At 45.5% G+C, this 26,106-nt stretch overlaps 1 protein-coding gene and 1 pseudogene across 1 annotated transcript; both read left to right on the top strand.

Annotated features, from left to right (window-relative positions):
* Positions 1-331: 331 nt before the first annotated feature.
* On the top strand, positions 332-1,474 carry Crls1-ps1 (cardiolipin synthase 1, pseudogene 1; annotated as a pseudogene).
* A 16,050-nt stretch (positions 1,475-17,524) lies between these two features.
* Positions 17,525-24,543, top strand: Shox1 (SHOX homeobox 1). Its single transcript, XM_001077477.5, has 3 exons — positions 17,525-17,953; positions 22,718-22,763; positions 24,296-24,543. The coding sequence occupies exons 1-3, from the start codon at positions 17,598-17,600 to the stop codon at positions 24,491-24,493; spliced, it is 600 nt and encodes a 199-aa protein (XP_001077477.1). The 5' UTR covers positions 17,525-17,597; the 3' UTR covers positions 24,494-24,543.
* Positions 24,544-26,106: the final 1,563 nt, after the last annotated feature.

The following is a 26,106-nucleotide window of genomic DNA, read 5'->3' as shown; positions in this document are numbered from 1 at the left end:
GTATGCACTCACTGATAAAGCAGTATTAGCCCAAAAGCTCGAATGCTTCACTCCTTCTTAGAAGAGGGAACAAAATATTCACAGGAGGGGATATGGAGACAATGTTTGGAGCAGAGAATGAAGGGTTAGGTGCCATTCAGAGCCTGCCCCACCCCATATGTATACAGCCACCGAAACTAGATAAGATTGATGAAGCTAAGAAGTATATGCTGGGCCAGTGTGTGGAAATTAGTATGGAGGTATCCATAAGGCCGTGGAACTGCTCGATTTCTATAGAGAAGCTGGCGGCTGGTGCCAGGGGCTTCTGAGTTCTCAAGGAGGCTGCAAGGCCATGTTGGCTTGGCGCGTGGTATGCGGCGCCTGGGGGTCCCTTCGCCTGGCCATCTGGCCTCCCGGGGCGCGGCTCGGCCTGGGCGGCTCCGGCAGGGCCCTGCTGCCACCAGTGACCTGTTGCCTGGGCTGCCTGGCAGAGCGCTGGCGGCTGCGACCGGCCGCGTTCGCCTTGTGGCTGCCCAGGGCCAGCCTGCGGACCCACTGCTCAGGCGCGGGGAAGTCAGCCCCGGGAGCCCGCCTTTGGAGGAGGTGCAGAGCCCATCATTGGAGGAGGTGCCACTGCGCAGGTCCTCAGTGCCAGGCGCGTCAGGGCGCGCGCCACCAGCTCCTATGAAAATCCATGGACAATCCCACATTTGTTGTCAATGATGAGAATTGGCCTGGCCACGGTGTTGGGCTATCTGATTCTTGAAGAAGATTTTAATGCTGCACTAGGTGTTTTTGCTTTAGCCGGGCTAACGGATTTGTTGGATGGATTTATTGCTCGAAACCGGGCCAATCAGAAATCAGCTTTGGGAAGTGCTCTTGATCCACTTGCTGATAAAGTTTTTATCAGCATCTTATATATTAGCTTGACCTATGCAGATCTTATTTCAGTCCCACTCACTTACATGATAATTTCAAGAGACGTATTGTTGATCGCTGTTGTGTTTTATGTCAGATACCGAACTCTGCCAGCACCGCGGACACTAGCTTAGTACATCAATCCTTGCTATACCCCTGCTAAGTTAAAACCAACATTCAGCAGCAAGGTCAATACAGCAGTCCAGTTAATTTTGGTGGCAGCTTCTCTGGCAGCTGCAGTTTTCAATTATGCGGACAGCATTTATCTTCAGATACTATGGTGTTGTACAGCATTCCTACAACTGCATCAGCAGACAGTTAGTATCACTGTGGCCGGAAAACTAAAGGGCAAATGACAGACACCCAGATCCAGCAGCAAGGAAGAGACTTGCGTCATCGGCAGCAGCACCAGCGAAAGCTATTGGACTTTCCTGATCTTGGTGTTCAGCTTGTGAAAGGTCTTGTCAGACAAACCGTGTCTTCAAAACCGAAGAAATGTACGTCGAAAATAAGCTCGATTATGGGCCTATATGGAATTTCCAGTGTATTTTTAAATACAAATGAAAATATAATGTAGAATTTTTAATCTTAGGTTTTTGATTAATTGGTGAGATGAATTATTCCATTTTTTTAGAAATGTTTTTAACAAACAGTTGGTAACATGGAAACAAAGGAAAGCAGGAGGGAATCCCCAGATTAGATACATACCGCACACGGCATGGCTATACATGGTTATGCTTGAATTTTTAATCTATAAACACATAACGGTTCATGTGACTAATGCTTGGTCATTTGAAAAGTGAGAGTAGACCTAGCTATGGGTAGTGCAAAGGCATACAGAGCATTAAAATGCAGTAAGTTTTGAAAAGAAAAAAGAAAAAACAACTTGGAAGGCATTGAAGTTCACCAGTAGTCTTCCAGCCTTTCACTACCAAATAGTTTCTGTATCAGGATAACAGATAACACAGGTCAAAAGGGAGACCACAAGTATTAGGCTTCACATCTAAAAGGCAGAGAATTACATCATGCCTTCTCACTGTTTCTAATGGGATATTTGTATGATACTGGAACCTGCATTCATATGTCATGTAAATAGTATGAAACTTTCTATTTTTCAAAGTTTTTTTAACTTTGGGAAATCTTCTATTGTTAACATCATAAAAAAAATAAAAAAGCTAGAAGTAAAAAAAAAAAAAAAAAAAAAAAAAAAGAAGTGCAGGCTGACAGGAGCTGGAGCTGGCTGTCTCCTGAGAGACACAGCCAGAGCATGACAAATACAGAGACAAATGCTAGCAGCAAATCACTGAACTGAGTACAGGACCGCCTTAGGGAGAATCAGAGGAAGGATTGAAAGAGCTGAAGGAGCTTGCAACCCCATAAGAACAACCTTGCCTGCCAACCAGAGCTTCCAGGGACTAAGCCACTACCTAAAGACTACACATGGACTAACCCTGGTCTCCAACCTCATAGGTAGCAATGAATATCCTAGTAAGAGCACCAGTGGAAGGGGAAGCCCTTGGTCTTGCCAAGACTGAACCCCCAGTGAATGTGATTGTTGGGGGGAGGGCGGTAATGGGGGGAGGATGGGGAGGGGAACACCCATAAAGAAGGGGAGGGGGGAGGGGCTAGGGGGATGTTGGCCCGGAAACTGGGAAAGGGAATAACAATCGAAATGTAAATAAGAAATACTCAAGCTAATAAAGATGAAAAAAATCCTGCACGTGTCTTTCTAATGCCTTCAGGCCTGGCTTGAGGTACTCTTGTAAGACATCTCCACATCCCTGGGTCCTTCTTGTTAAGGGATGAAGACTCTGCCTTCTACATCATCCTTACAGTTGCTATTCCAGCAGCTTCCAGCCAGCCAAGACTCCTTTGTCACACAGACCCCTATCTTCATGCAACTGCTCAGAAGGGGAGTGAGCCACAAGACAAACAAAGCACAGTGAATCAGATCGTCAATCAGAACAGCCTATTGAATCTCCCAGATTCTTGTCTCTAGCACCAATATAGTCAGTATTCCAGCCACCCATGCCATCCTCATACTCGAGGCCTAGCTAGAGTCAATGAGATTGTATACCACTTCAGCAAGAGCTAGAGATCCTATCTTGCTGGTGTGACCCACACAATTTCAATTTGATGAATGTTTGGGACCTATGCGCTTTCAGAACCCATTAACCCAGCACGGAATGTATGGAGAAGCCTGAACCATGGGAAAAGGCCATGCCTTTATGCACCCATACAGATGCCACATTCCCAAGCTCAGCATGATGTCTTCACTAGAGCATTGGCCATCAATATTGTCACACCCCCATACCCAGGTAGGGTCAAGATGCATTTGTACCAGACTGAGCTGCTCGTCAATCAAGACTAGCTTCCAAATCAACTTTATACTGACTGGTCTAGTTGGTGTTACACAGTTCACACAGCTGCCCAGCTGGGTGAGTTCCCATGAACCGTACCTGCCTGATTCATCTGTTCCATTCCTGGTTCATCTGGGTTCAATAAGAATGAGCATCATCCCAGCCTCCTGAGACCTCAAAATCCTATAGGTGGCCTATTAATAATTTCAGGCCTAGTGTGGGAAGCATGGCCTCCACACTAGCCCAGCCTGGTGAGTGGCTAGATTCTTGAACTGCTAGAAACCCCCCATTGTCCCAGGCCCCTCTTGGAAATGATGGTCAAGACCTGCCCTCCTGCCCCAAAGACTCAGGCACAATTCCTACCTCAGCAGCTTCCAGACCAGCCAAGACTCCTTTGTCACCCTGACCCTTGTGCTCCTGAACTTGCTCAGAAGGGGAATAAGGTCCCAAGCCCACTCCCACCTATTACAACAGTGCCAGGCCTAGTGAGGGTTCAAAAGCCTGCACATAATATGGCCCTATGATTCAGATCTTCTCTGCCATCACACGGTTCCTGCTCAAACTGGAATCAAGCAGCCTGATGACCAGCACTGCACAGGCAATGATTAAGCTCCCGGGCATCTTCCATCTCACTGATAGGCCAAACACAGTCATTTCCCAGGAACCCCAACTGCCCTTACCTTTCCCAAAGTGACATGCCAATATTGGAGCATACAGTCTGAATGCTAGGCTGCCCCGTTCAATGTTCAAGACTCCAGAACCTTCCTCATTACCCAGTCCCAGTTCTCGTGAGCACCACAACCTGGTGAGTCTTCCAGATCCCTACTACCCAATGCTCTGTTGGGATCAACCGGCCCAGCCATTAGCCCAGACTGGCCAGAGCTCTAGATCCTCCCCTGCTGGTGTGGTACCGATAATTCCAGGCCTATCTTGCGGTTCAAAGCCTGTTCTCAGCTCACCTTGGTGAGTGTCCTGAATTCACGCTGTTCTGGGACATCTTCGTAGTCCAAAATACAGATTGACTGTGAATCAATTCTGGGTCACTCTTAAAATTGGCTGGGCTAGGTATAGGTGTGGTATTAATAGTCCCCTGACCTAGCTTTGAGGCCACAGCCTGCACTGTAGCCTAGCCAGGTGAGTGACCAGGACATGTGCACTCCAAGGACATTCTCATAGTCTCAGAAATAAAACGGACCAAAGCAGACTGAGCTTTCCATAGTCAGTCTCATGAATGGTTCAGAATCTTGCCCCTCCACTCACATAACAGCATTCTCAGATCCAATGGCTGTCAAGAAACCAGGGTACTACCCTGGTTGAGGCCACAACTGCTTGAGCCACTACCTACCTAGTTGGGGTCATTCACTCAAGCCAGCCTTGTGAATGACCCAGACACCTGTCCTCTTGTGCCATGCCCACCTTCTCAGGTCCAATCCATCAGCCTGGTCACCAGCACAGACTGGTAAGTGATCAAGACCCTTCCCTCACCCTCTCAAGCCTAGTTTGGATCGTGCAGCTTGCTCACCACCCCAGCGTCATCACTGAACACAAACCTTTCATCTGTATCACACCAGACTGATGAGGGACCAAGGCCCTGCACTCCGAAACTGTTCATAAGTTGGGTTACACAGTTTACAAAATAGTCCTTTCTGGTCTGGTAAGTAACCTGGACCCTTCAACTGCTGGAATAGTCCAACAACCCCGGACCTATCTACTGAGGGATCAGGACCCTGCTCTCCTGTAACACTCTCACAGTCCCAGGCATAGACACTTCAGCATCTCCTAGATAAGCTACGACTTCCTGCCATCCTGGACCTGCTCAGAAGGTGTGATCTCGTACTCACAGGCTGAACGTGAACCAGCCCAATGAGGTCAGTGAACCATAGTTGGTGTAAAAATTAATCCAGCACACAACCTGGACCTGTGAATGACCATGACCATCCAACCTGCACCATCCCAACAGCCACTCCATTTGACTCCCCTACTATCCTAACAATACAAAAAACCTATAGTGCTTGGGCAAAAGGCCTGGTGACCAGAGCTACCTAACCAGTAATCAGGACTCTCCCTTTCCTGAAATCCTCTCACTCTCAGGCATGTCTGTGGTCAAGCCCATCAACCAAGCCCAGAAATTGCCCAAGAGCCCCACCTTCCTTTATTTTCTGTTAGCTCCCCCTGCCACTTTTAGGTCACACAGCCCAACCATCAGACATCTCTGTTCAGTGACCAGCACCTTCTCTACAGCCCACGACTTACTTCAGGAAAACATGGCTAAACAGCACAACCTGGCTAAGCCTCTCAGACAGCTGCCCATCTGTGATTGAGCAGTCCAGACACTGCTGAGTATTCTAGGCCTACCTAATATCACAAAGCCTGCTGAGTTCCAGTAACTCCTGCCATAGAAACAACAACATTCCGCAGCGCAGCTGGGGTCAGGTGACCCTCCCTTGTGAAAGCTCACACTCTGGTACAGCTAGCCCATTAGCCCACGCTCAGTTATCTTTATACTGCCAGACCTAGCTGGTGCCCAACCGTTTACACAAAACCCCAGTTTTCAAGAAACTTTTCTCCCTTTCCTGAGGAGTTTTGGTGAGAAATCAAGATAATGTCCCCTACTGTACCAGCTCAACCAGATGAGGAACCCCAACCAATACCTTTCCCTCCCATTACCACACTCTCAGGCCTAATTAGGGACAAAGGCCCCCACACAAGTGGGGCCTGTGAGCGACCCTACCTGTTCCTTTTCTGTGCCCTCCCCAGTTCCGATGTGACCTGAGGCAGAGCTACATGCTCAGCAGCCTACCCTGGAGAGAGAACAAGATTTGGCTCTACGCTAGCATCCTAGCCATCCCAGGGGTGATCAGGCAGCCGGGTTACCAGTGCTGTGGAGTCAGTGATCAAGATTCTCTATGGCCTGACAGTCCTCACACTTCCAGCCATAGCTGTATTCAGAGATTGCTCGAGACCCTTGACTGACTTCATCTCCCCCAAGCCAGCATGCTCCTCAGCCTTCCAGGCTTACCTTTGGTGAAGCTGTTCCCTGAAAACTCTGGCTAACTTACCCTGATGGAACAGAGGTTTGGAACCCTGTTTTCCTCTAGCCAGTCTCATGAGTAACCAAGCATCCCACCCATCCCACAGACATCATACCCTCAGTCAACAGAGGCAATGGGCCTCAATGGTGAGATCTTAAGAACGAGTATGGGATTATTGGGACATCCTTGAAGTGTATGGGTCTGAGTCATTCAACAGGCTGGGCTACAGTGTTAGCTCTACAACCCAAGCTAGGTCTGTCAGTATTAGAACCAGAGAAGCAGAATAGTCTTGAGCTCTCTGCATGTTGGTACAGTGTCTAAGTTGATTGATTCCAACTAGGTCAGAGGTTGTGGGTCTAGCTCTAGAAGGTGAGCTTCTTGTGAACTCTGTAGGCTTCCTGACAACAGGTAGGCTTGGAAATAGGATAGTGTGGGAGGAAATCATCAGTCTGGGCCTGGTCTCTAAGGTGCTTTATGCCAGCATAGCATTAGGAGTAGAGGTGGCGTTAGAGGGCATGGTCTTGGAGACTCATGGAGCTTTCAGTGAAAGGAAGATGCTGGAATAAGAGTCCTGATCACTAAATAGGGATGTGTGGTACTCAGCTGTGTGACAGGGTATTAGCATGGGTCTATGGCAAAGGCAGGTGGGCCTCTTCTGCACTTCTGCACTCAATATGCTTGTCTTATGGGCAAGATGCTAGACCATAGGCTGTGATTGTGGCGGAGTGTAGGAAAGCAATGGTCTGTGTCACAAACATGTCTTGGGTAGTCTGGAGCAGCCTGTCCACTAGCCTATACTGAGAGGAAAGGGGACTAAGCCCTCTTGAACATCCCCACACTCCTGGGCTTAGACCAGGAAATATAGCTATTCTATAAGCCAGTATCATCAGTGATCCAGAATCCTACCCCTCTCTATCCAGATCCCACAGTATCATCTAAATTCAAGTTTTTCAAATCCTATTTTAATGTTGGTTCTTATATGCTTTAACCTCCCTTTTAGCTCATAACCAACCATAGGTAGTGGAAAAGAATGGATACAGAGGAAGTGGACCTGTTTAGAAATGGCTCTTTGGAGTAACTCCTGTCTGTGATGTCTGGAAATTGGCAGTGGAGTTCACAGGTTCTCAGAGGCAGTTAGATCCACTCATAAACACTTCAAGGATATATCAGCAGTCTAGTTCAGTAGAGTCAGGATAGCAAAAACAAATCATCTCTGGTGGCACTACCTAGCAGAGACAGCCAGGCCTCAGCCTTAGCATAAGTCAGCAGCAGGAGGGACCAGGGTTAACAAGAAGACGAGGAGAAGTTCTTGGCTGTGTCCTTCTCAGCGAAGAGATGATCAGCAAAGACACAAGACTAACAAGCATTCTACAGCTAGCTCTAGCAGCAAGCAAAGCTGAGCCTCCTCACTGTCTGTAGAGTCCTTTTTATACTCCCTCCAAACATCACATATCTCCCCATGCCTGGCCTCAGCACATGTGCCTGTCTCAGCTAATATCACTCTGCCAATTAGCCCGAGTCCATGGAAGCAGCAAAAAACTGCAGCATGCCATGAGAAGTTTTTTGGTGCATTTCTCTCCATGGAGTCCTGATGAATGGAGCTCAACTATGCAATATAGGGAGGACCAATACCTGTGTTTTGTTAGCAAAGACTCCATCACGTGTCCTTTCATGTGCTTGCTTTAGTACAGCATCCTTTCACCTGTATCTGCTTTGGTGTATTTGCTTTCCTTCACAAGTCTGCCTTAGCCTTTTACCTGTGTTCACTTCAGGAAAACACCCTGTTATGTTTGCCTCAGCCAAATACCATCCAACACAACTGAATTTCCAAAGAACCCTTAAATTTCCAGTTCACCTCATCCCAGCAACTATTAAATGACCAGGGCACTACACCTCATTTGTGGGATTCCCAAGGACTTTGCCTCCTTGAGCCCCACTGCCTTGTCTGGGGTATATCGGACTGCATAGTATCCCAGCCTGGTGAGAATTTCAAATCCTATCCTAGTACTGTCAGAATCCTTCCAGGCCTAGCTTGGGTCATAAAATCTATATACAAGCCAGCCTTCGGAGTCACCCTGACTCCTGCATTCTTTTGATTTCCTCATGTTCCCCAGTCCATCTGAGATCAAACAGCCTGAGTATTGGCCCCAACTGGTAAGCCATAAAGACATTGGTCTTGCATACTATCTCCACACTGCCAAGTGTGGGTCAGTTTCCTTAGCTACCATCCCAGCATTGTGGCTTATGATGAATCCTGCTCATCTATACCATTATCACATCCCCAAACTCTGCTGGGGTCGAGATGAATATCTTCCAGACAAGACTTAGGAATAACCAAGACCCTGTGCTCTCCAAACACCTTACTGCCAGGCACAGTTAGCTTCACAGTCTGGACAGCAGCCCTGCTAGGTAAGTTCCTAAGAACTTTACCTGCCTAAGCTCTCCCTTCTTAGTTCCTCTCCCAATCAGAAGGTTCACCACACCAGCCTGAGTACAGCTCAAAATCCTGCAAGTATACCACAAATGCTTTGGAGCCAAGCTTGAGATCCATAACTTTCACTCCAGCCCAACACAGTTAGTAACCTGGACCCATTGCACTGCTAGGACATGCCCACCATCCCTGTGCCTCCCCCCTCCGTCTCTCTCTCTCTCTCTTTCTTTCTCTCTCTCTCTCTCTCTCTCTCTCTCTCACACACACACACACACACACACACACAGACACACACACACAGACACACACACAGACGCACACACAGACACACACACACACGCACACACAGACACACACATACCTCCAGTGGCTCTGCCACCAGCCAAGATGTCTTTGTGACCCAGAACCTTGCCCTCCTATACCATCTTGCCACGGGCATACTATCACAATCACAGTTTCATTCCATCAGCTCAATCATTTGACTTACCATAAACCCACAGTTATTAAACTCCAAGGCTTTGCTTGGGGAGAGGGAGAATATAAGCTGAGTCTCTGAGTGATCCCCAATTTTTCCATTCCTGCTATCACCACAGTTCTGGGTATTTCTGGGGCCAAGCTTCATGCTCGAAGTCCTGCCCTGGGAATTGACCAATACCAGACTCTCCCACAGCATCCTAACAATCTTTTGTTTTGTTTTGTTTCAAGACATGGTTTCTCTGTGTATGTAGCCTTGACTGTCCTCGTACTCACTCGGTAGACCAGGCTGGCCTTGAACTAAGAGATCTGACTGACTCTGCCTTCCAAGTGCTGGGATTAAAGGCTTGGGGTTAATCACAAGACTAGAATGGTGGACAAGCTGCATGTGAAATGGAGTGAGAGCAGTGTCTTCTTCACTGACCAGTCCAGTACAGTTTCAAAGCTTCTGTCCTTAACTGGGCCTGAAAAGTGTGGATAGTATGAGAGGGCAGAAGGGTTCTGATTCACTCCCAATGTTTTTAAGTGCATCTAGCATGTGCTTCTCAGCAGCGCCTGGGTGTCCAGAAGCTTGGGCACCCCTGCTTCTTCATCCTTAGCCTCCCTCATTTCTCACCAGGGCTGGGGCCGCCATCTTAGGACATGTTCATGGCCTAATGCCTCCCATTTCATCTGTGCGAGCAGAGATCACATACCCCAGCAGCAAGACAGAACTCAGAACCACACACCCAGGTCTAGCTCTGGTGAAGCACATCACTTACCAATAGAGTCTGATGAGTTACTCGGTCTCCTGCCCTCTGGTGTCATTTCTACTTCTCGTTTCCCAGCTGGAGGGGGGCGGTGTCAGATAGCCTAGCCACCAACCCAGATTGGTGACTTTTCAGGACCATGATCTCGCACATAACCATACTCCTAATTCCAGGCCTAGCTGTTGTAACAAAGCCTGCTGAGTTCCCAAGAACCTTGCCTGCCATAGCCAGACTCATATTCCCTGGCCTACCTGAGGTCATTCCAGTTGCGTATCATCCTAGCTGAAAGTTCAAAACATTATATCACAAGTGTGGAACGAATATACCCAGGACTAACCTGGTGATACACTCTAGCCTATCAATGTGACGGACCCTAACCTGTGCACTTCTGGGACATCATCATATATCCAGGGATAGAGGCTGCATCGGCTTGCCTGCCAGACTACCCTGGTGAAGAAGGAACCCTGCCTTGATAAATCAACCTCACGTTCTTAGGCCTAGCCTTAATCACACAGCTTAGTTACAAACTAGCCTCCGGAATGACAAAACAATCATGCTCCTCCACGGGAATACCACATTCACAGGTCCAGCTGCTGTCAATCAACTTGGACACTAGGCCTGGAGGGTGAGATCCAACAGCCTCATCTGTCAGAGGGCAAGTCTTACCTAGCTTGCGTCACAAACTCTGGGTACTATCTCAGCCTTTTGATTGACCCTGAACCTTGACCATCTCCACTGTTAACATAATCCCATGCCCAGCTAGACACAAGGTGCATGGATACAAGACCAGTCTGATTAGTCTTCAAGACCCTGTGCTCTCAAATCATTTTTATACTGCTAGGCCTAGCTTGCATTGAACAGTTTTCACAGCAGCTCTGGCTTGGTAACTTTTTAAGAACCTCAAATCCATGAGCCAATCAAGCTGTTAGTCCCTGGCCTAACTGTATTCAATAAAAATGTGTCCCAGGGTAGCCTGGTTATTGCTAAAGATCCTGCAGCACTCTATTCAAACACTACCAGGCCTGGCTTGGGTCATACAACCTGCCTGAGTGACTCATAGCACTGGCCTGTCTGCTATCCTCATACTCTTGAGGTGAGTTCAAGCAACCTGGGCACCAGTCTAGACATCTCAGCAATCAAGACTCTGCCCTCATATACCATCCTGCCAATCCCAAACCTGTCTTGGACCACTTGACCACCGTCCTAGCCTTATGGCTGGCTCTGAACCTCATCCATCTATCCCATTATCACATTCCTACTTCAGCACGGGTCAAGATGAACTTGTAGCACAGCTGGCTGGGGAGTCATCAAGAGCCTGCACTACTAAATCATCTCTGTACTAACAGGCCTAGTCAGGGTCCACAGTTTGAAGAGCACCACAGTGTGGCGAGTTTCCAAGGACTTCTTTGCCTACCTGCCACCCTGCATCACTGTGTCATTCCCTCATATGTGCGAGTTCAGTAGGAATGTACACCATCAAAGCCTGGGGAAAGCTATATAATCCCGAAGGCATTATACTAATATTTTCTGCCGTAGCTTGAGAGGCACAGACTGCACTCTGGCTTGCCTTGCTGAGCGACCTGGGCCTTTGCACTAATAGGACATTTCCACAGTCCCAGGTTCCTCTTGGTGATGGATCAAGATTGCTTTCCTGACTCATTCTGACAGTCCCAGGGCCCAAGAGGCTTCCCTCAGGTATCATTTTCACACTCCTAGGCCTGGATCAGGTGTTACAGCTATGCCAGTATTATCCGTGATTCAAAAATACTATTCCTCCCTCCAGATAGTTCATTCTCAGACCCAGCAGCTGCCTGGCAACATGGGCACTATACCTCATTAGTGAGATCCCAAGAACTTCAAGTCCTTGAGCCTCACCCCATTGTCTAGCTGGTTCAATCAGATTGATCTCCATCCAAAACTGGTGAGAGCTCTAAATCCTGGCCTGCTCCTATCCATATACTCTCAACCCCAGCACTCTTGCGCTACCCTAAGTTCCCAGCTCAGATAAGACCAGGCAGCTTGGGCACTGGTACGTGATCAAGAACCTTCCCTCACACACCAGCCCCACACTACCATACACAGCTCAGATCAAGCATATGGACAGCAGACCAGACTCGTAAGTGATCAAGGTCCCAAGCTCCCAAACAATCCCCAGGCCTAAGTTGTGTTTTGCACAGCAGCATATCATGGCGAGTTCCTAAGAACAGTCTGCCTGAGTATCCCCAAGTCCCTCATCTACCTAAGTCCAATCAGAATGTGTACTGAGAGATCAAAATGCCACAGGTGTGGTAGGCATCATTGCCAGGCCTAGCTTAAGACACTCAGCATGCACAGCAGACTACCCTGGTGAGTAATCCAGACCTGTGCACTGTTAGGATATTGCCATAGTTCCAGGACCCTCTATTTAAAGGATCAGGAAGGATCAGGAACAGACCCTCTTGAACTGTCCCTCATTGTCCCAGGCACAAGCCCAAGTACTCCTGGAGCAGCCAAGAGTCCTTTGTGGCACAAACCTCTGTCCTCTTGCACCAACCTAGAATTGGAGCAAGGTCATAATTACAGACTCACTGCACCATCCCCAGTAGATGGCAACCCCAAACACTACCCTTCCCCATTACTAAACTCCCATTGTTTTTAAAGCATTATACAATCGGAGCCTGTTAATGAGCTCCATCTTTGCATTCCAGGCCATTCCCATGGCTCCAGGTCCACCTGCGCTCATGCTACATGCTCAACAGTTTTTGTTGTTGTTGTTTGTTTGTTTGTTTTTCAATTTTTATTAAATTAGTTATTTCTTATTTACATTTCACACTTCTTTTTTTTTTCTTTCTTTTTTTTTTCCAGGGCTGGGGACCGAACCCAGGGCCTTGTGCTTGCTAGGCAAGCGCTCTACCACTGAGCTAAATCCCCAACCCCCTTATTTACATTTCAAATGTTATTCCCTTTCCTGGTTCCCTGTCCATCAGCCCCCTAACCCTTCCTCCTCCCCTTCTATAAGGATGGTCCCCTCCTCATCCACCACCCCTTACCGCCCTCCGACAATCACCTTCTCTGGGGTTCCAACCTTGGCAGGACCAAGGGCTTCTCCTTCCATTGGTGCCCAGCAAGGCCATCCTCAGCTACATATGCAGTGGGAGCCCAGGGTCAGTCCATGTATAGTCTTCGTGTAGTGGTTTAGTGTCTGGGAGCTCTGGTTGGTTAGCATTGTTGTTTTAATGGGGTTGCAAGCCCCTTCAGCTCTTTCAATCCTTTCTCTAATTCCTCCAACAGGGGTCCCATTCTCAGTTCAGTGCTTTACTGCTAGTGTTCACCACTGTATTTGACATGTTCTGACTGTGTCTCTCAAGAGAGATCTATATCCAGTTCCTGTCAACATACACTTCTTAGCTTCATCCCTCTTATCTAGTTTTGGTGGCTGTATATATATATATATATAGGCCACATGTGGGGCAGGCTCGGAATGGCCATTCTTTCAGTCACTGCTCTAAAGTGACTATCCCCTCCTATGGATATTTTTGTTCCTCTTTTTAAGAAGGAGTGAAGCATCCGCATTTTGGTCATCCTTCTTGAGTTTCATGTGGTCCGTGCATTGCATGTGGGTAATTTGAGCACTTGGCCTAATATCCACTTATCAATGAGTGCATACCTTTGAATTGATCCTACACTCCTAGATTGAGCTGTCATTCAATCTAGGCACTAAAAATGACTGGTAAGATCTTAAGACTCTAGCCTGCCTGACCACTGTCATGTCCAGCTGGGGGGTCAATCAGACTGCACATCGCAGCTTGGTGAGAGCTCAAACGCTCTATCCTGCCACTGTCAGTACACTCCCAAGGCTTAGCTTTACTCACCAAGCTTGTACACAACATCCTTGTAAGTTAACAGAACCCTTGCCCTCTTGTACTATCCCCACTTCACCAGCCCCATCTGAAGTCAAAAGGCCTAGGTATAAGCTCAGACTAGTTAAGTGATCAAGCTCCTACACCATCCTCACAATCTCAAGCCTAACTTTCTTGCTTTCTTCGTCAGGATTTCTAATGCTGCCATGAAACACCATGACCAAGAAGCAAATTGGGGAGGAAAAGGGTTTATTCTGCTTACACTTCCCATTGCTGTTCATCACCAAAGGAATTCAGGACAGGAACTCACACAGGTAGGAACCTGGAGGCAGGAGCTGATGCAGAGGCCATGAAGGAGTGTTGCTTACTGGCTTGCTCCCCTTGGCTTGCTCAGACTGATTTCTTATAGAACCCAGGACCAACCGTCCGAGGATGGCATCACCCACAATGAGCTGGGCCTCCCTCATAAACCACTAGTTAAGAAGATGTCCTACGGGGCTGGGGATTTAGCTCAGTGGTAGAGCGCTTGCCTAGGAAGCGCAAGGCCCTGGGTTCGGTCCCCAGCTCCGAAAAAAAGAACCAAAAAAAAAAAAAAAAAAGAAGATGTCCTACAGGCTTGCCTACTGCCTGATTCTATAGAGGCATTTTCTTAATTGAAATTCCCTCATCTTAGATGACTTTAACTTGTGTCAAATTAACATAAAACTAGCCAGCACAACTCTCAGAACATATTTATATTGATAGGGTGGTTTCACAGAGTTTGCACAGCAGCCCACCTTGGTGGTTCCCAAGAACCTTGCCTGCCTAAGTCATCTTCCAAGCCTCTAGCATACTGGAACTCAGTCAGAATGTGTCCCAGCCCCTCCTCCTTGTTAGAGCTTAAATTCCTACAGTGCTGTGCAATACTTTCAAGTCTAGCTTTAGACATACAGCCTGCACTCAAGCCCATCCTGGTGAGGGACCAGTATCCTTTCACTACTAGGACATTGCCACCTTCTCAGGCCTCTCTTTGACAGAGATCACGACCCCCCACCTTGTGCTCTATCCTGATCGTTTCACTCCAGAAGCTCCCAGAACAGCCAAGATTTCTTTGTAACCCAGACCCTTGGTCTCCCGCACCTGCTCCTGAAGGAATTGAGGTCACAATCACAGGATGAATGGATGGCACCCCAACCAGGAGAGTGATCGGCAAACCCTACTTTTCCCATCATTGCCACACTCTCAGGCCTAACTGGAGTCAAAAAGTCTGCATAGAAGCTGAGTCGATGAGAGAGGTTAAGTAGCCTCCCCTAACTAACCCTGCCCTAGACAGTAATCAAGACTCTCCTTTTCCCTGACAAGCTTCAAATTTCTAAACATATCCCGTGGTTAAGCAGCTTTTCTGTCAGCTAGAAACACCGATTGACCATTGCACCACTGGCCTTCACCTTCCCACAGTCTCCATGGCAATACTGGATCACCATTCCTCAAGACTCCTGCTCCAGTTCCTTCCTCGCACCCCAAGTCTGAGTCCTAGATTGTGTGAACAATATCACATACATGGTGTGTCTCACAGAACCTTGGTTGCTGGCACTGTTGACCGCCAAATGCTCAGCTGGGGTTATGCAGGCTGGGCAGCGCACCAGCTTGTTGAGTCCTCAGGACCATGGTCTCCCACACCAGCCGCATCCTCACAGGTTTGGTTATTCTCACAAAGCCTACTGAATTCCCAATAACTTGCCTGCTCTAGCCAGGCTCCCACTCCAAGCTCTGCTTGTGCATGCAGTCCAGTCTTGTGAGTGACCTAGTCGCTGCCTTTCATGCCAACTTTATACTCCAAGGCCAACCTTAGGGTCCAGCAGCCTGCATACCAGCTACCAGCCCCACAGTCACAGGCCTAGTTGGGGGCTGGCAGCTTGGGCCAGCCCAGTTTACTGACCTCACCCTCACAAACCATCTTTACATTCCCAGAACTCTCTTGGGTCATTCATTTTTCCCTACTGGCTCAGCCTGGTAAGTGTCTCAGAATCTGGACAGTCCACACCATCACGGCATACTCACAAGCCTAGCGTGAGATGGTAAAGTCCACACAGAGAATGAGACATGCATATCAAACACACAGTTATATGATATATATACGTATATATGTATATATATGCACATTTTGTGCAATAAATATCTCCTAAATATGTGAATAAATAAAAGTCACGAAGAAGAGTTGCAAAATGTACTGGAAAACAGGATGTAGTTAAGGTTGGGAGTATTCTCACCTCGCTGTGTTCATAGTGTGGCATTGAACGATGTGCTCAGAATATACGTCTCCAGGTTACAGGAACCAATTACTATTAAAGAAAAGACTTGCTTTAATATTTAAGAAACTATTAACACTGAACTTCAGCTATGTTAGAATATGTTCAGGGCCTACTGTGGAAACATATTGTCCTGGCTGTTACGGTGTTCTTTCACCAGAATCTAGGCATCTGGGATTGGAATAATTATAAGTCTCCGTGCAGGTATCTGGTTTTGTGTCTGTTGGGTGACTCCTTTGTTTCTTGCTTTCTGTTTCCTCCCTGGACCTTAGAAAGTGTAGTGGCCCTGCGCTGGCTGATAGGGCATTTTTTGTGGATGTGTTTCCTTGGCCTGCTCAGCTGGAGTGTTCCCAGGGTATGTCTGCTGGTGTTGAAGGCTGGAATAATGGGGTGAGTTTGGGGAATGGAGGTTGGAGGAGAAGATCTTTGTGATCCACTCAGGATGGGGTCAGAGAAAAAGGGAGACAGCAGCAGGTGTTCTGCCACAGAGCTGGGGATGAGGCTGGAGATTGGACCTGGAGGTGCAGAAGGAGGGGTGAAAATCAGCAGTCAGACTACCTGGCAGCAACAACAGCCCTTGAATTAGGATTTTTCTAGCCAAAAAAAACAACAAAAAAGTTGTCTTTTATATAGAGTCATACATTTTTGTTTTGTTTTGCTTTGTTTGTTGTTGCAATGTTAGAGATCAAACACAAGTCCTCTCAACCACACTAGTCAAGTGCTCTCCATCGCGAAGCCAAGAGCAGAGTGATATTGTTGAAGTTAATCAGACACAGATTGCTTTATTGCGTGCATTTCTTTAACATGAGCCTAAAGGGTTCTGTATTAGAGATTTGTGGTAGAGAATTTGAGCATGTGCTGAACTCTAAACCAGCACTAAGAAAAACAAGAGTAGGGGGGTTCCAATGAGCTCCTAATTTTGAAGGCTGGGTTCCATGCAGTATCTGCATTTTGGATTGTGATCACCACTGGGCAAAATATTACGTATGGATTCTGAAGAAGCTTCCCAAAACAAAAGTGCTGGGCCGGTGAGAAAGCTGAATGGATAAAGTGTTTGTGACTGAACTACCTGAGTTTAATCCCTGGGACCCACGTGGCAGAAGGAGAAAACCGATTCATCCAAATTGTCCTTTGACCTCCACATATCCCCCCCCCCACACACACACACACGGAAATAAAAATAAAATAATTTAAATCTTTTCAAAGTTAGATTTTTCAAGGTGACCATGGGGACAGCAGGACTCACTAGCAAGTAAACTTTCGAGTTAAGCTTTCTACCTTCATTGAATCCGGAGGCCAAAGAACTACTCAATCAGGTCCAACTTCCAAACTGCCGGTTTGCGACGCCTCACTGCCTACTCCCAGCCAATGCAAGCCCCACCCACAGCCGTTAGCCAAGAGCCAATGGGTTTCGTTAAATAATCTAGCCCGCCACGGCCTAGAGCATTCGAAACGGCTTGCTTCCACACTCGGAGGCTTGAAGCCTTTGTAACTCCAGGGTCTAGTGTCTTCTGCAGAGCTCCAGTCATGGCATACAAGAAATACTTCTTCGATTTTGACTATTACGGTGTGGACTTTTATGAAGAAGAAGTAACAACCGAACTCCAGCAAGGGAGGGCAGCAACGGCAGATGGTAGCCACACCGAAGAAGTCATAGGCATCCTGAAGGAGCTGAGCTACATGAATGCTGTGCTCGATCACAACTACAATCGTCCAATGAAGAGCGACACCCGTGGGAACCCCCAGGAACCTGCGCAAGAAGAGGAGGAGCCAGTTTTTCAAAAGCCAACCACATATTACCGAAAGCTCAAGTTCACTCCTGAACAACTACTTGAACTAGACAGAGTTTTTGAAGAAACTCAATACCCTGATGCACTCCAAAGGTATGTATGTGGCTTACTTAACGTCTATTCCAGGGCTTTAGGTTCTGTTCCTCCTTCCTGACTCAGAATCGATCCTTCTGCCTCAGTCTCCTCAGCAGCTGAAATTTCTGTTGTGCCTGCTGGTCTTGACTCTCTTCCCTACTGGTTGGAGTGAGCAGGATACCTTGTGGGAACCAAAGTCAAAGTTTTTATGTAAAAGCTGTTTTTGTGTGTAAACCAAGCTTATAAAATTATCATTGGCCACTTGCTTTGTTTGCTTTAACTTTAGAATAATCTTAAAACATGAAAACCTAACACTCTTAGTCTAAATGTTTTTAATTCTGAATTCAGCATCATGGAATATTTTCAAATTGCTTTGGGAAATCAGAAGACTCCTTGTGTGGACAAACCAAAATCCTGTGTTTCCTTTAAATAACTGCCATTTCTTCCCTTGGTCCCCAACTACCACTATTCTTAAGTTTCATCCTCTGAATCTAACTTATTTGGGTAGTTCGCATGAGGGACCACTTAAGAGATGTTTGGCCTGGTTGGGGATTTAGCTCAGTGGTAGAGCGCTTGCCTAGCAAGCCCAAGGCCCTGGGTTCGATCCTCAGCTCCGGAAAACAAACAAACAAACAAACAAACAAAGAGATGTTTGGCCCATAATCTACTCCTTGCTGACATTAATTGTGTTTCGCTTAGACTAATGTTCTCAAGTTTCATCATTATGCTCAAATATGGGGCAGAATTTCTGCCTTCCCACAGCCAAATTATGTTCTTAAGGAACCTTTACACTATGTGTTTTCCCTTATCAACCTCTGTGGAAGGAAATCTAGTTTGGTTGCTGTGCATGATTAGACAGAATAACTTACTTCGTGTACATGTACATATGTCGGCAGCATGAATAAAGGTCAGAAAGCAAATTGAGCTGACCAGGTTCTCTCCACAATATGTGTGATTGGGATCACACTCAGTCCATTAGGCTAGGCCAGCAACTGTCTTTACCCACTGAGCCATCTCACCAGCTTGAAAAATCACCTTTCGACCTTGAATTTTTCGGTCCTCTGGAGTATATACCTAGAATCAGCAGTGTTGGGTTCAATAACTCGATGTCCATAGCTTAAAAGAACCACCTGCTACAAAATTTGATGTTACATCTCAGAGAGTATGATTTCCTACTGTTTCCAGGGCGTCGCTAAGACATGTTATTTTCTGGATGTTGTCAATAGCTACCCTTCTGGGTGTGAGGAAACAGTACTGTCCTTGTATTTGCATTTTTTAACTTACGGGTTATTTTGAGCATCTTTTCTTATGCTTAAGGCCATTACAACCTATCTTCCTGGGTCAAATGTTCCCTTAAGTCTTTATTTATTGATATGGTTTGGTATACACACACACACACACACATACACACACACACACACACACACACACACACACACACACACACACACACATATATATATATATATATATATATATATATATATATGAAGTTCAGAAGATAATTTATGCAAGTTGCTTCTCCCCTTCTTCCACCTTGTTGGTTCTGAGGATAGAACTCTGGTGGTCAGGTTTGTTAGCAAATGCTTTTACCCACTGAATCATTTTTGCATGTTTCAAAATATGTCTTTGTTGGGGGTTAGTTACTCATTTGCAAATATTTTGTCTGATTGCATTGTCGCCTTTTTAACCTCAATTTGTTTTATATACAGAAATTTCAGAGTTTGATCATTTCTAATTGTATGCATTTTGTATGTATCACCTGTATCAGGACCCTGCATTTGTACATAAAGTTTCATTAAAATCATCTTCAGGAGAACGGAGTGCTTTCATGTATCAGCAATGATACAGCATACCTGTAGAAAGTTTATGCCACTCACTGAGGCTGCTGGAGCAGTACTATAATACGAGATGCATAGGTTCCTAAAGCAGGGCATGCAAGTTCCATGTCAGCCTAGCTGGAGAAAAAGTCTAAGTTCTGGCTATGAAACTTACTAAGACACATTTCAAAATAGAATATACAAAGAGCACCTGCCTACCATGTCCAAGATCCCACATTCCATCCCCAGTGCCATAAAACATGTATAAATTGAATAGTATGTACTTGACATTCTTTTTTTTTTATTAACTTGAGTATTTCTTATATACATTTCGAGTGTTATTTCCTTTCCCGGTTTCCGGGCAAACATCCCCCTCCCCCCTCCCCTTCTTTATGGGTATTCCCCTCCCCATCCTCCCCCCATTGCCGCCCTCCCCCCATAGTCTAGTTCACTGGGGGTTCAGTCTTAGCAGGACCCAGGGCTTCCCCTTCCACTGGTGCTCTTACTAGGATATTCATTGCTACCTATGAGGTCAGAGTCCAGGGTCAGTCCATGTATAGTCTTTAGGTAGTGGCTTAGTCCCTGGAAGCTCTGGTTGCTTGGCATTGTTGTACATATGGGGTCTCGAGCTCCTTCAAGCTCTTCCAGTTCTTTCTCTGATTCCTTCAACGGGGGTCCTATTCTCAGTTCAGTGGTTTGCTGCTGGCATTCGCCTCTGTGTTTGCTGTATTCTGGCTGTGTCTCTCAGGAGAGATCTACATCCGGCTCCTGTCGGCCTGCACTTCTTTGCTTCATCCATCTTGTCTAATTGGATGGCTGTATATGTATGGGCCACATGTGGGGCAGGCTCTGAATGGGTGTTCCTTCTGTGTCTGTTTTAATCTTTGCCTCTCTATTCCCTGCCAAGGGTATTCTTGTTCCCCTTTCAAAGAAGGAGTGAAGCATTCACATTTTGATCATCCTTCTTGAGTTTCATTTGTTCTAGGCATCTAGGGTAATTCAAGCATTTGGGCTAATAGCCACTTATCAATGAGTGCATACCATGTGTGTTTTTCTGTGATTGGGTTACCTCACTCAGGATGATATTTTCCAGTTCCAACCATTTGCCTACGAATTTCATAAAGTCGTTGTTTTTGATAGCTGAGTAATATTCCATTGTGTAGATGTACCACATTTTCTGTATCCATTCCTCTTTTGAAGGGCATCTGGGTTCTTTCCAGCTTCTGGCTATTATAAATAAGGCTGCAATGAACATAGTGGAGCACGTGTCTTTTTTATATGTTGGGGCATCTTTTGGGTATATGCCCAAGAGAGGTATAGCTGGATCCTCAGGCAGTACAATGTCCAATTTTCTGAGGAACCTCCAGACTGATATCCAGAATGGTTGTACCAGTCTGCAATCCCACCAACAATGGAGGAGTGTTCCTCTTTCTCCGCATCCTCGCCAGCATCTGCTGTCACCTGAGTTTTTGATCTTAGCCATTCTCACTGGTGTGAGGTGAAATCTCAGGGTTGTTTTGATTTGCGTTTCCCTTATGACTAAAGATGTTGAACATTTCTTTAGGTGTTTCTCAGCCATGCGGCATTCCTCAGCTGTGAATTCTTTGTTTAGCTCTGAACCCCATTTTTTAATAGGGTTATTTGTCTCCCTGCGGTCTAACTTCTTGAGTTCTTTGTATATTTTGGATATAAGGCCTCTATCTGTTGTAGGATTGGTAAAGATCTTTTCCCAATCTATTGGTTGCCGTTTTGTCCTAACCACAGTGTCCTTTGCCTTACAGAAACTTTGCAGTTTTATGAGATCCCATTTGTCGATTCTTGATCTTAGAGCATAAGGCATTGGTGTTTTGTTCAGGAAATTTTTTCCAGTGCCCATGTGTTCCAGATGCTGCCCTAGTTTTTCTTCTATTAGTTTGAGTGTATCTGGTTTGATGTGGAGGTCCTTGATCTACTTGGACTTAGGCTTTGTACAGGGTGATAAGCATGGATTGATCTGCATTCTTCTACATGTTGACCTCCAGTTGAACCAGCACCATTTGCTGAAAATGCTATCTTTTTTCCATTGGATGGTTTTGGCTCCTTTGTCAAAAATCAAGTGCCCATAGGTGTGTGGGTTCATTTCTGGGTCTTCAATTCTGTTCCATTGGTCTATCTGTCTGTCTCTGTACCAATACCATGAAGTTTTTTTATCACTATTGCTCTGTAATACTGCTTGAGTTCAGGGATAGTGATTCCCCCTGAAGTCCTTTTATTGTTGAGGATAGTTTTAGCTATCCTGGGTTTTTTGTTATTCCAGATGAATTTGCAAATTGTTCTGTCTAACTCTTTGAAGAATTGGATTGGTATTTTGATGGGGATTGCATTGAATCTGTAGATCGCTTTTGGTAAAATGGCCATTTTTACTATATTAATCCTGCCAATCCATGAGCATGGGAGATCTTTCTGTACTTGACATTCTTATTTTCCAACGTGAGCATTCACCATTTTTGAGATTGTAGAGATATTAAAAATCTTTTATTTCCTGAGAAAGTGTAACCACCTCTAACTACACTTTTTCTAAGAATTACAAAGGAAATGTACTTGGGGAGATGTGAATGGATATGGCAAACTTTAAAACATGCACAGAACTAACTGGAGAGGTGACTCACCAGTTACGAGCTCTGGCTACTCCTCCAAGGGACCTGAGTTCAATTCCTAGCAGCCACATGGTGGCTCACAACCATCAGTAACTCCAGCTACATTACATTTTGATGCCTCTTCTAACCTCTGTGGGCATCAGGCATGTAAGTGGTGCAGAGACATACAATACACACACACACACACACACACACACACACACACACACACACACACACACGCCCATGCACACTAAGAAGGTTTAAAGCATGCACAGACTATAGAAATTGTGCTTAATTTTACCCCTAATACCAAATATTAAAGCTTGATGCATTTTTATCCACAGGAAAGAGCTTGCAAAGCTCATCAATGTAGAAGAATACACCGTAAAGGTCAGTCCATTTATAATACAATTATAGTCAATCACTTCATCTCAAACCTGCTTCAAGACATGAACAGTCTTAGCTTAAACATTGGGAAGTTGCAGTATTTTTGCTTATGTTCTTTAAACTAGCAAATGAGATTTGAACTAAGGGGTATTTGGGGATGTAAAGTGGGAAAGATGGTGGGGGAGCTCCAGCTAGAGCTTCTTTCCCATTACTGAACAAAACATAATTTTCTAAGTAACAAAAAATAAAGCAAACTGTTCTGCTTTTCCTATTGTCTATGCAAAAGAAATTATGCTTATGTTTATATGTGGCTAATGAAGGTATAAATATGCACATATATCAGTCATACCACATGGGCATGTACAAGAAATACTATTCAGCTCCTTATGATAACAGTGTATTTCAGGGGTACTTCTATGTAGAGCCATGTTAGAACTCAAGTGACTTTGTCAATGTTCAAAAAAGTAAGCCTGTGACAGAACTGGAAATCTGGGGCTGTCCATGCCTTTTAGAGCTGAGTGGATTATGAGTCTCAAGTGTTGAGCATTCGGCAACAGGATTTGGATTTACACTGATATGGTTCTGTTTTGCTTACATGTGATTGTTCATTCGCTGTGCCCCAGCTCTCCCTTTTGGAATAAGGATGTCTGAGTAGATAACTTGTTTTGTTTTGTTTTTAACTTCACAGGAGCTCACAGTTAAGATACTTGGACTTTAAAGCCTTGGAATTTTAAAAACTGTGGTATTTCTAAGTTATACTATATTTTTTTCATTATGATAATAACATGAGACTTTGGGGGCAAGGGATGAAGAAATATATTATGGCTCGAAGTAATGTGTTTGTGCATAAGATGACAAAGGAGTAGATTATGATGTTTGGTTTTTGAATGTTAGCTTGACCCAATCTGAAATTATCTAGAAAAAGAGTCTTAATGAGGAAATATGTAGATTAAGTTCGCTTGGTGAGATGTTTGTCGGGGTTGTCTTGATTGTTGATTACTATAAAAGGGCCCAACCTGTTAGTGGAAGCACCATTCTCTGGTTTGTGGCTTTTATGAGAGTAGAGAAGGCTAAACTGTAACAAGTGAGCTAGAATCCTTGTATTTCTGTGCTCTTAATCGTGGATGTGATGATCTAACTGTCTGCCTTGACCTACCCTTAGCAATGGTCTGAAACCTGGAACTATAAGTCAAATGAATCCTTTCTTCCATAAGTTGCTTTTTCTTTGAGTATTTTATCCCAGCCATAGAAATGAAACTAGAATACATATTGTTGTGGTGTTGGTGGTTGTGGTTGTGTTTGTTGTTTGTGGTGCTTTATGGTGGTGATGGGATGGAAACCAAGAACTCATGTGATATAGGCACATTCTTAACCCTGGCTAATACTTGCTGCTTTGTATAGGATAAAAGTAATTGTAAACTGGATTCTTCTGTAAGGGAGAGAATCCTAGTAACATGAAGTTGAATGGTGTGTTTTCCATCATAGCGTTAACTACTTACCCTGCTAAACCAATGTCTCTATTGCTCTGATTTCAGATTTGGTTCAACAAACGAAGAGCCAAAATTAGGAAACACCAGAAGGCGTTACCATGCACAAATATCCTACCTGATAAACAGAACTACTTTCCCATGAGAGTTTTGAAAGAAACCAAGAATGTTGTTGTTCTTCAAGAGCCACCTGTAGATGAGTTTTTCTGCTCTCAGCCACATGTTGGCCACCCAAATTGGCAGTGACAGCATTATCACTTTGCTCAAATTAGCAATAAAGAGTAGAAATCTTTGAACAGTTGCTTCAATCGCCCTTTTTTTCTCACATGAAAGAATAAATTTCCATTTGATTTAATGTAGAAAGCAGACTAGAAAGAGAGCTCCAACAAAGAGTTTCATCTTGGTCACTGTTCTATTGCTATGGTGAGACACCATTACCAAGGCACGTCTTTTATAAAGAAAACAGTTAACTGAGGTATTACTTATAGTTTCAGAGTCTCAATCCATTATGATCGTTTGGGAAGCACAGTAGTATTCAGGCAGGCGCTGGAGCTGTGTCCTGATCCACAGGCAGTGAAGGAGAAACGGGCCTTGGCATGGACTTTTGAAACCTCAAAGCTACACACAGCTCCCTTCAGTTACACACTCCCTCCAACAAAGCCACACTTGCCAGTCCTTCTAATTCTTCTCAAATAATACCACCCCCCGATGACTAAGCATTAAAATATATGAACCTATGAGGAGCATTCTTATTCAAACCACCAGGGAGGTTCCTCTATAACCTGCTGAGTCAGCATGTAACCCTTTTCACTCTTCGACACCACTCAACTTGGGACTAGGATGTCAGTGACTTAGCCTGCTGTTCGTGGAGTCCATTTCATATCAAGGAATGGAAATGTCAGGAGAATGAGGCCATGAAGATGGCAATGCAAGTGGAAGCAATAATATGGTTCTAAGAACAATACATTAAACATGAAACTATACAATTAACAGTAGCTAGTGGACAGGAGATGAGATGGGGGTCACAATTTGACGGCTGGACAGGAGCAAAGCAGGTGGTAAGAGATAGCTGCTTGTCCACAGTACCTTTTAGAAGGGAAATAGCCTGGAGCAGAAGTAGGGACGGTGGTAGAGTGCCATGATCTGGCTTAAGTGGCTGCTCCAGGAAGGCGATTGCAAGTGGACTGCAGTAAACTGCAGCTAAAACACTGCACACAAGCTAAGTGAGGCCCCTGCAATGCCCTTCCTGTAACCACCAAGGCATACTCCAAACAAGTGCCAACTGTAGGTAAGATAGGGAGGAATGTATGTGAGGCCCCCACCTGATACCAGAGCCACTTACGGTCTGGCATATCCAAGGGTTCTAAACATCGGGGCTCCCTGATGACCGCATTTTCTGCTGCTGTCACTAACCAGAGCAGGGGATCTTTTCAGAATGAGATGTTTGATAGCCCCTTCTAGCTAGGAAAGACCTTCAAAGGTCTTCTATGGAAGACATAGAAACCAGGGGAGAGGCAGAAGATGATTTCCCCAAATCAAAAGAATTATTGATGGCCAGGCAGTGGTGGTTACACATGCCTTTCATCATAGCACTTGGGAGGCAAAACCAGGTGGATCTCTGGATTTGAGGCCAGCCTGGACTACAGAGTGAGTTTCAGGATAGTTAGGGCTATACAGAGAAACCCTATCTTAAAAAACCATAGGTGGTGGAGACAGAGAGAGAGAGAGAGAGAGAGAGAGAGAGAGAGAGAGAGAGAGAGAGAGAGAGAGAGAGATTGAATATGATTTTCTCTTTCCCTTTCTTTCTCACTGGTCCCTAAACAGTTAAAAGAGTTCAGATTTTTGTCACAGGTAGTCAA

This window comes from Rattus norvegicus, chromosome X, assembly GCF_036323735.1.
Source record: "Rattus norvegicus strain BN/NHsdMcwi chromosome X, GRCr8, whole genome shotgun sequence".
NCBI lineage: Eukaryota > Metazoa > Chordata > Mammalia > Rodentia > Muridae > Rattus > Rattus norvegicus.
Note: the sequence above shows the minus strand (reverse complement) of the source record. Positions and strands in the feature narration are given on the sequence as shown.